The 10,461-nt window shown below is 38.5% G+C and overlaps 1 protein-coding gene across 1 annotated transcript; it reads right to left on the bottom strand.

Moving 5' to 3' along the window:
* Position 1: 1 nt before the first annotated feature.
* On the bottom strand, positions 2 to 9,283 carry ccng2 (cyclin G2). The gene is made up of 8 exons (XM_048546728.2): positions 9,078 to 9,283; positions 8,612 to 8,746; positions 6,678 to 6,815; positions 6,275 to 6,525; positions 5,334 to 5,412; positions 5,109 to 5,207; positions 4,133 to 4,338; positions 2 to 4,004 (listed from the first exon to the last, which is right to left on the bottom strand). The coding sequence occupies exons 2-8, from the start codon at positions 8,744 to 8,746 to the stop codon at positions 3,851 to 3,853; spliced, it is 1,062 nt and encodes a 353-aa protein (XP_048402685.1). The 5' UTR covers positions 9,078 to 9,283; the 3' UTR covers positions 2 to 3,850.
* Positions 9,284 to 10,461: the final 1,178 nt, after the last annotated feature.

Here is a 10,461-nt window from a genome sequence, read left to right as displayed (position 1 = left end):
ATTATAACAGGAAGAAAAGTTAGATTTTTAATTGAGGATATGCGGTGGTGGATACATTAAAGGAAAAATATCTGTTTACTTATCGAAAATGTCCTGTTCATGGGAGATGCTAGCAAATTCACACAAGATATCTGTAGCAGTAAATATCAGCTGACCCTCTTATGCTGCCATTTAATTTAATAGCCTTTATAGACATGTGCAGTGAAAAGTTTGTAATGGCACCTCTTGCCGTCATCTTTGGTACAAGATACCTAGGTACAGATACTTTAAATGTTGTTTCACAGAATGGAAATAGTGAAAAAATATATTAGCTTAGGAATACAGAGCTTAAAAGTCCAGACGAGAATAAAAAGTGTCTGTAAAATACTTAAGTTAAAGTCCTTATAGTCCCATCGGGCTTCAGAACACGAGGCCACCCTGCCTCCATGAACGGGTCTCTGTCCAGGACTTTCTCTGTTGCAGTTCTGGGACTTGGCGTGTGCTCGTTCTGCTGCTGCTCTGTGCTTTGGCTGAGACTTGGTCCACTCTCTGCTCTGGAACTCGGCCCACCAGCTCTGCTGCCACTCTGCAGCTCAGCCTGTGTGGTCCACTCCTGCCCAGGCTCTCGTTGTGACTTTGTCTTGCCCCCATTCTCCAGGTAGGGTAATTGTTTACAATGTTGCAGGGGGATGGGAAGAAAAGCTGCTGCAAAGAGGGGAAAAAGAAAGCAAAAGGAACTGACAAGCAGAGGAGCTCCAACTGGAGCATCTTACTGTGCCTTGGCTATCAAAATGATGATTGGCAATTAACTGTAACTAAGGATTGTACCCAAGTACTCTGTACCTAAGATGATGCTGTAATTGGCAACTTATAAAAACTTTTCATTGTACTTATTTAAGTACCTGATAATAAAACTGATTCAAATCCCAGTGGGCCTTGTTTCAGCACTTTGAGGAAGACTTTACAAAGGTCTAAGACAGTAATTGTAATTAACTTAATTGGTTACCACCGCGTGGAACTCATGGAGGTGAATCACTGCTGGTTCTGAGCCCACATCCCAGCTTTTGATGCTTTCAGACCTAAGCACGTATGACTCACGTGAGATTCCATCATCTCAAATTGTTCTGCTCCATGCGCCCAGTGCATGTGAGTGTAAGCAAAGTAGACTTAAGGCTAGTATCCCAAACTCAAACACATGCAATACAAAGATATGAAGGCAGATTTGGCTGAAGTGAAAATAGGATAAAAGTTTGGACAGAAAATAATGGCTAGTATTTAAGCTATTTGGTGTACTTCCAAAAGACTTTCAACATGGTATCACACATCAAGGTTACCACATAAGGTAAGTGCTCATGGTGTAGAGGCAAACATGTTGGCACAGAAGGATTGATTAGCCAACAGGAATCTTTGCCTTTTCATTCTACAAACTTCAAAAAAAAAAAGGTAAAAAGGTAAATCTCTGAAACAGATACAAACATTCTGAGGTAATTTGACAGGGTGTGCATATCTCCAGGTAGGGGAAACATAGCTTTAAAAAAAATTTAGGGGACCTCCCATTTAAGACTGGGAAAAAGACAGACCATCAGTCATTAAGTTGTGGGATTTTCTTCTTAAAACTAATGAAGGCAGCATCATCTAAAGTTTAAGGTCATGTTGTTTCTTTTGTTGATCAAAAATCCAGAGACAATGAGGTTCATTAGATTTACATATGCACTGTGGCAGTCAAGTATAATCTAGAACTTCTGAACAAAATAAAACAGATTTCAAAAGAGTCTTTATTTACTCATCCCTTGTTGGTAGGAGTTTCAGGTTGATATATTTTTACTATATATATATATATATATAAATAAATTGGAAAGATACAATAAGTTAATATCTACAGGGAATTTGTACACAATGCTACAGAACCAGACAGTGCTACATACAACACTTTTCATAAGTGCATTGGTTGCTTTCATACCTGAATAAGGGGAAAATAAGTGCACTTCTTTCTTGTACGTTTAGGTTACATTATTATATACATTGGTTTGTAAACTAGGATTTCTCTTGCATACATCACTGCTGCACAGAGAGGTTATGTGCAACAACTCTTACTTCATATCTGAAACAAAAAAAAAGCCTGTTCATTGATCAAACAAAATCAATAGTACATTGTAATAACAAAGTAAAATTCTCAAAAATATCTGGTTGGCACATGAAGTGGCCAATACATTGTACAAAAACCAAGTTACTATTCCAACGGCTCAGTTTGAGGTAATTGTTAGTTTCTAAAAAAAAGTACAACAGTTTTAACAAAAGTACCATCTCAAATAGCTGTAATATTTACAATTTTAAAAAGTACATTTCCTCCAGTTGGCACTTTTGTCCTTTTTAAAATAAAACTTGTATTTTACTATAAGCAACATGTATGCCTAACCCAAACATTCTCCAAGCAGTTGGAGTGACAAGCATGAAGAGTTGTTATTGGCATTCTATCTACCACATCTGCACTTTTCACAAACCATGTATTAGTGACAGATGCAGACAGCAAGCTTTGATGTGCAGGAGGTACAATTGGTGAAGAGTTTAAATCTTCCATCAGAAAAAAAAAATCCGACAACACTGTAGAATTTCAGTACACGCTTAAATTTGATGTTACTTCACTCAAAATAATTGGTTCTATAAAATGGAATCTGTAAAGCAACAACATAAAATGATCCCATAACATTCTAACTTGAAATGATTTGATAACTCAAACAATTTTAAAAGGCAAAAATGAGTTTTTGTCCCTTTTTTAAAAGAAGCTATACTATCCCATTACAGTAGATATGGGTTAGCAATTTAAAGTGATGGAAATGTCCAATAATAACATTCAATTTTAGTTCACACTTCACCCACTCACTAATATCCTAATTTGACATTTTACAACCAATAAATGTTTAGTAAAGGATTTAATTTCCAGATACAGTTTAAAGTCAGTCTTGAAATACTTACGATTTTTAATAAAAAGACATGGTTATCTGTAATCATTTTAAAGAGTTATATGATCAAACATCTGCAATACTCCTTTCAGATTTGCCTTACTTTATCAGAGTTTGTAAGTTATCAATTTATTGATGCTGCACTGCCATCTGGCAGATCCAAATACCTGTGCTCCTTTAGCATGCACAACACAATTTATTTTTCATGTCTCTGTCAATGGACATGGATAGCATGCAATGTTTACTTTAAACACAGTCACAAGTAGAATTTTTTGTTAGCTTGCAGGACACTTGACTAGCTTTACCATAATTGCTGCATTTTACAGAGTCTCTCTCAACCATTTGATTTTTATAAATCAGATAACAGTAAAGTCAGAACAGCCCTGTAGGTTATCTAGTCAAACTGTGCATGAATGTGTTGAAGGAATTTAAGTCAGTGCTTTTAGTTTTAGAATCATAAGAAAATATGTATTTAGATATTCTAAAATAAGCTTAAAATGATGTTGTGATATTTATTTTACCATATTTTGCAAATAAAATTCCATGCCAATAGAATTGCCTCCAACAAGCAGAAGAGTGGACAGAATCAGTTTTACATCAGCAATGAGTGATTATTGTCCAAGTGGAATTGAAGGACATCACCTCACTGAGCTGAAGACAGAGTAACTTTTCATTAGCACAATATAAAGTTACTAGGGACAATGATGCCAAATAATAAGAATGAGGGGATGAGGCTGCAAGACCTCTGAACTGATGTAGGTAATCTACAACGGAACTTTAGAAACTTTGTTGCAATTCAATCCCTACTTAGCTTATAAATGGATTTTAAAAAGAAAACTTCACTTAAAAAAACCCTCAAATCCGAGCCAAGTGAACAACAATAACAACATGTGCAAAGATGAGTCACAGATCTATAATACATTTGGAGACTGAGTGCGAAAACAGAAATTTTGCCACTTCGACTGGTGCAAGAGATCATGAGAGAAGAATTCACCATCCGAGAGACTCTGTGGAGAGCTGCTCAGACCATCTTCACCACAACTCATTTCTTCACACGAATCCTCACTTTAAAAGAAAAAAGCTAAATTTTAAAAATCCAAATAAAAGCCAATACTGTGCGTTATTATCTTCCTAAAAGAAAATGTTTTAATACAAAGAAAAACTTTCAATACTAAGAAACCACAGTAACTTACCTTTCAGTTTCACTGAAGCAGCCAGTTTCTGGGATAGTTGGCAATTCAGGAACACTGTAATAACTATTCTGTAAATGACGGGCTGTACGTCTTGAAACAATCCACACTAGTTTCTTGTTATCAGGTTTGCAGCATTCAGGTGAAGAGTAGTCAGCCAGGCATTTGGACACCAATTCACGCCAGTATGCCAAGTCATAATGGCTAATCTAAAAAAAATGAATATTATTATTACTACTACTACTACTACAAAATGAGTGTATTTTATTGGAAATACTGATTAACTTCCAAAGCAGAACCATTGGTTTACACGCTTAAAAAAAAACGCAGCACACAGAAGTTTATGCCTCCTAAACAAATTGAAGTGTACTCCAGAATCTGCTCTGATTAAACTATACAACGTAATTGGGTTCAAATGATCAAGGAAATGTGGTTCAATACATAGCTTATACATATTTTCTCAAAATTGACTGGAACAGGATCAACTGAGATAGCTAGGTGCAAGTAAAATGTGATTTTTTTTTTGTTAAGGATGTGTGATACATGAAAGCCACTGTTTATACTTAAGCACATTGTGGTTCAATTTTCCTTAAGACATAGTCAACTATCTAGAACTACGAAATGCCATCAAAACCTTGAATCATCTTATTTTGATTGTCACAATGAAATCTACAAATTCAATTGTGTGGGAAGATTGCATTTTCCCACTTGCTTCTTGGCATCATAGTGGATCAAAAATGCATTGTAAGTTAGCATTTCTTCAAATACTTTCTGATGTTGCAGAGAACATGCCCAAGCTACTCCATCTCAGAGCAGTGGCTACAGTGGAGTGCTTATCTCCTTGCTTAGTTCCTTCCACTAAGGTAGCATACAGCAAACCAAAATGGTAGTGCTTTAAAAAAAAACGTAGAAAACATGCTCAGAGTGAACAAAAATAGAGTTCTTGAAATAAAAAAGCAACAGCTTCCCTTATACCTACTTTGGAATGTTTTTGAACACGCAGTATAATTTCAAACAAGTCACTGGATTTCAAGTTTTCAACTTCAAGAGTCAGAAGGGACAAGGCCAATACAGATGGCTGTAAAAGCAGAAAAAAATTTCACACTGAAGTTCATGCCACAACATAAACAGAAGTAATTTAAATCAGCTCAGAACAAGGCCCACACTTCGTTGTTATAACAGACAAAAATGCAATCAAACTTACTTTAGCTCTGGAAAAGACAAATCGGCAGCTGCAGGCTTTCAGCTGTGCTTCCAGCCTGTCAAGAATCAGAAATTCTTTCCTAAGGGAAATAAGTTAATGAGAAGTTAACATATATTAATCCAAAGAAGAATCTTAGGATTGAATGTATCGTTGCATAGTAAACAAGAAGTTTTTCCCCTAACAGAGGAAACTTTATAGAAAATCTTGCTGTAACTGTACAAAGCACTCGTGAGACCACATCTGGAGCATTATAAGCAGTTTTGGTCCCCTAAATTAATTGAGTGGAATTATTTGACTGGAGTTAGTTCGGAGAAGGTTCTGTAGGATGATCCCCAGTATGAAGGGATTGCCTCACGTGCAAAGGTTAGGATTCTACCCATTGGAATTTGGAGGTAAATGTGATTGTATTGAATGTGATTATCAGGGAGCTTGACAGGGTATACACCAAGAGGATGCTTCCCCTCATGGGACAGCCTAGGACCAGATGGCATAGTTTCTGAAATAACAGGCACCAATTAAAAATTGAGATGGAGGAATTTCTTCTCTCAGAAAAAAAAAAGTGTGTGTTGGGAGGCCTTGCCACACAGAGCTGTGGGGCCAGATTCCTTTAAGGCTGAGATAGATAGGTTGATGAGCAGGGGGACAGAGAGAAAAAAAAAAGAGGTTTATAGGGAAAGTGGATGTGAAGAATGTTGGATCAGCCACAATCCTATTGTTGGTGGACCAAATGGTCTACTCTGGCTCCTTTTTTGTGGCCTTAAAAGGGCACCAAAGATTTTGACAGACATATGGATAGAGGAAAACTAAGCTTTCAGAACAAAAGGAGGGACTTTGACAACATATAAATAAAAGAAAAAGCAAGATGAGCATTTGGGAAAGAAAAATAAGTTTACCTAAAGTGTATTATACAGTCTTCCTATAAGGAATGCTCAAATACCTACCCACTGGTGACATGGCAGTGCGCCAGGGCATGATACAAATGTAAAAAATGCAAGGCAGTGACAGCCTTAAATTCCCCATTCAGTTTCTCATAGACAATCTTTTCCATCCGCTTGAGGTCAGACACCGTAAACTTGCAATGGCTAATGCGGAGGAGGTCATGGACAGAAGGGATATTACATTCTTCCTCAATGGTTTTAGCTGCTAAATGGAAGACACTTAATCCAAGGCAAGGCAGATGTTTTGGTCGCACCTATAAAAGTAGCACAGTGGACAAGTGAGTTTAAGTAACTTTCTAAAATAAAAGAGCACAATAAAAATTTTGGGGTATTATTGTATGCCAGTTAACCCATGCATATGCATTAAAACAGTGCAAACACTGCAGAAATTGCTTATTATTCTAACCTTCATCAACGACAAAAATCTGTCCAGTAGGTTAACCGCTAAAACAAAAGTTTCAGTACTGCAGCCGAAGAATCTGGTCAAACTCCGGAGATCTTCCACTTTGGCATCTCTTAACTTTGGAGAGATACAATCATCACTCTGCAAATCAGAACGTGAAATTGTTTTCAATTCTGTCCTATGCCATTCAAACAGAAAATCAGATCGATGAAAATTGAAATTTAAAATTTCGGTGTTACTTTTAAGTAGAGTTGAATGGGATTAAATGCAGCACTCAAGTGATAAAATACATTATTTTTGCTAATAAAGCAATTACTGTTGAGTATAAATGGACTTCAAGATTTGATATTATACAAAGCAACAGAAAAAAGCCAAAGAGAAGCCAAGTTGAATGTAATAGTGAAGCACTGAACAATTAACATTTTCTATTTATGAAAAACACATTTAATCTTTCACCAAGAGATAGTAGGAACTGCCGATGCTGGGGAATCTGAGATAACATGGTGTGAAGCTGGATGAACACCGCAGGCCAAGCAGCATCACAATAACAGGAAAGCTGGACATTTCGGGTTGGGACCCTTCTTCTGACCCGAAACGTCAAGCTTTCCTGTTCCTGTGATGCTGTTTGGCCTGCTGTGTTCATCCAGCTTCACACCGTGTTATCTCTAATCTTTCACCAAACCTGGCTTTTGTTTTTAAGTTGTAAATTGGTATTATAGTCCAAATGGATGAAGGGACTGGGGTCATTCTGGCGAAGTTTGCCGATGATACGAAGATAGGTGGGCTGGCAGGTAGTACTGAGGAGGTGGGGAGGCTGCAGGAAGATTTAGACAGTTTAGGAGTGGTCCAGGAAATGGCTGATGAAATTCAATGTGAGTAAAATGTGAGGTTTTGCACTTTTGGAAAAAAGAATACAGGCATGGGCTATTTTCTAAATGGTGAGAAAATTCATAAAACAGAAGTACAAAGGGATCTGGGAGTGTTGGTCCAGGATTCTCTAAAGGTTAACTTGCAGGTAGAGTCCGTGATTAAGAAAGCAAACGTAATGTTGTCGCTTATCTCAAGAGGGTTAGAATATAAAAGCAGCGATGTGCTTCTGAGACTTTATAAAGCTCTAGTTAGGCCCCATTTAGAATACTGTGTCCAATTTTGGACCCCACACCTCAGGAAGGACATACTATTCCTGCAGCGTGTCCAGCAGAGATTCACACAATTGATCCCTGGAATGGTAGGTTTAACATATGATGAATGGTTAAGGATCCTGGGATTGTACTCATTAGAGTTTAGAAGGTTGAGGGGAGATCCAATAGAAACTTACAAGATAATGTATGGTTTAGAAGGGGTGGACGCTGGGAAGTTGTTTCCGTTCTGCAGGGAGACTAGGACCAGTGGGCACAGCCTTAGAATTAGAGGGGGTAAATTTAAAACAGAAATGAGATGACATTTCTTCAGCCAGAGTGGTGGGCTTGTGGAATTCATTGCCACGGAGTGCAGTGGAGGCGGGGACGTTAGATGCCTTCGAGGCAGAGATTGACAAATTCTTGACCTCACAAGGAATCAAGGGCTACAGGGACAGTACAGGGAAGTGGAATTGAAATGCCCATCAGCCATGATTTAAATGGCAGAGTGGACTCGATGGGCCAAAAGGCCTTACTTCCACTCCTATGTCTTATGGTCTAAATGGAGGGGGGAAAAAAAAAATCAGCTTGCTCAGAAATATTGGATTTGTAAAGATACATCACCCACTCCCTTCACAGGAAATCATGGCAAAACAAAATACCACCAACTCATAAAACACAGGTAAGCACCTTAGACTTAATATTTATAGGCAAAATATTTTCTCATCTACTTTGAGGCAGGCTAAATTAAGTTTAAAAGAACTCATAGGGTGAGTAAATAAATACTAATGATCACTTCCAAATCTAAATACTACCTACCTCTAAAGAGGCTTCAATTGCAAGGAGTCCACTGGCCTTTGGTAGAAATTTGGATTCTTGCTCCAAGTATTGATTTATTTGTTTCAATAGTTTGTGGGCTTCATTGTTGTGTTCATAACAGGCCAAGTCTTTCATCTTTAAAGACAAAGAAGTGAACAGAATACTTAAATAGTATTCAAACTAACAGTGCCTTTTTGAACGACACCAAGCGGTGGTAGAAAAGAATGATTAAAAACACAAAAATTAACACCACTTTTCTTTCAATAGAGTAGTTATTCAGTAATCAACTAGGCCACAGAGCCCAGAAATAGTCTTCTCTCAGCCAAATGATACCAGCCATTAAGGTCGCTTTACAATTCGCCCGTCTTCCGAACCCTTATTCGTTGTCTCCCCCCCCGAGTGTAAACAGCCGGAGGCCGCCCGCCCCTGAGTGTAAACAGCCAGACTCGGTCCTATTTGAACTCACGGTTTTATCGGTTGATACAACTCTTGGATTCGATTACAATCCGGGACCAGAGAAGTGAATGCGGCTGTCACGGATCATCCACACTCTCTGGCCCCCTATTGTCTTTCCCGCTTCCTTCCTATCCCTCTCCGTGTATTCTCTCTCTCTATCCTTTCGCTCCGATTCCCTCTCTCCTTCTCTCTGTTCAATCTTGAATATTTACTGGCCGCGATGACATCACCGCAGCGGAGGATTTTTCGTGTTTGTGTAAAATGACGAAGAAGTTCCTTCCTTCTTTTCCACTCCCTCTGATTTACTAAAGATCTCCACGCTCATGGTCATAATTTCTTGCAAGTGCAGGAGTTTAGGTGTTTAGACGGTTATTAATATTTCCATATTAAGTTAAATAGCGGTTTTGTTTATTTGGGTGGGGCGGATGGACATTCGAGTCGCCGCCGACTCGAATTGTTCCCGTTTAAAAGGCCGAATTTGATTGATCTGTTCGAAAAGTCCGCCCAAAATGGTGTGGTGTGATTGGCCCTTAATATAGAGGCTGATTCGTTGATATTAATCATTCCCCGTTCCACCATTGGCTGAATGTAGAAAAGGCACGGCTATGAATGGCGGATGGTGATAGAAATGTTGACCGATGATTGGTGGAAATGGCATTTAAACATTCTGTTGTTGGCGAGCTGATTTCAGTTGTGCGGGTTGAGATCTGAAGTACGTCGTGTGCAGAGACGTGTATGGATGGCATTTATACGGGACTTCGTAACATCCTAATTTGGATTTTTAATGATGTTTTCTAGCTCATAAAGTTATCACATAGATACTGTCATTATACCTGCTATCTATTCATTTACAAAATTTAACTCAAGATGTTTGACAACAATCCAATTGATTCGTACCACATCTTCAATAGGCCACCTTGAGTTGTGCGTCTTGTAGTCTACATACTGTTGTACTGTGAATCAGTGGTGAAGGGAGTAAACATGCCAAGCAAGTGGGCTGCAATTTCCCGGTTGGTATCAACGCAAGTGGAAATCGTTCAATCACAGATGCTGCCATACCTGCTGATCTTTTCCAGCAACTTCTGCTTTTGTTTCTTATTTTACAGCATCCGCAGTTCTTTCAGTTTTTATTCAGTTCAATCACACACCTGATTTGTATCTTACACATGGTAGACACGTTTTGGGCAGGAAGGCAGGGAGCCACTCACTGCAGGATTTTTGGGATTCACGTAGTTTTATATGGCTAATCCAGTTTAGTGTCTTGATAATGGTGATTGCCCACCCCCAGGATTTGATAGTGGTGATTCAGTGATGGTAATGCCATTGAATGTCAGGGGATGATGGCTAGATTCTCTCCTGTTGGAAATGGTCATTATCTGACACTGGTGTCACGT

This window comes from Stegostoma tigrinum, chromosome 1 (assembly GCF_030684315.1).
Source record: "Stegostoma tigrinum isolate sSteTig4 chromosome 1, sSteTig4.hap1, whole genome shotgun sequence".
Classification (NCBI taxonomy): Eukaryota; Metazoa; Chordata; class Chondrichthyes; order Orectolobiformes; family Stegostomatidae; genus Stegostoma; species Stegostoma tigrinum.
This window is presented reverse-complemented; position numbering and strand designations above follow the sequence as displayed.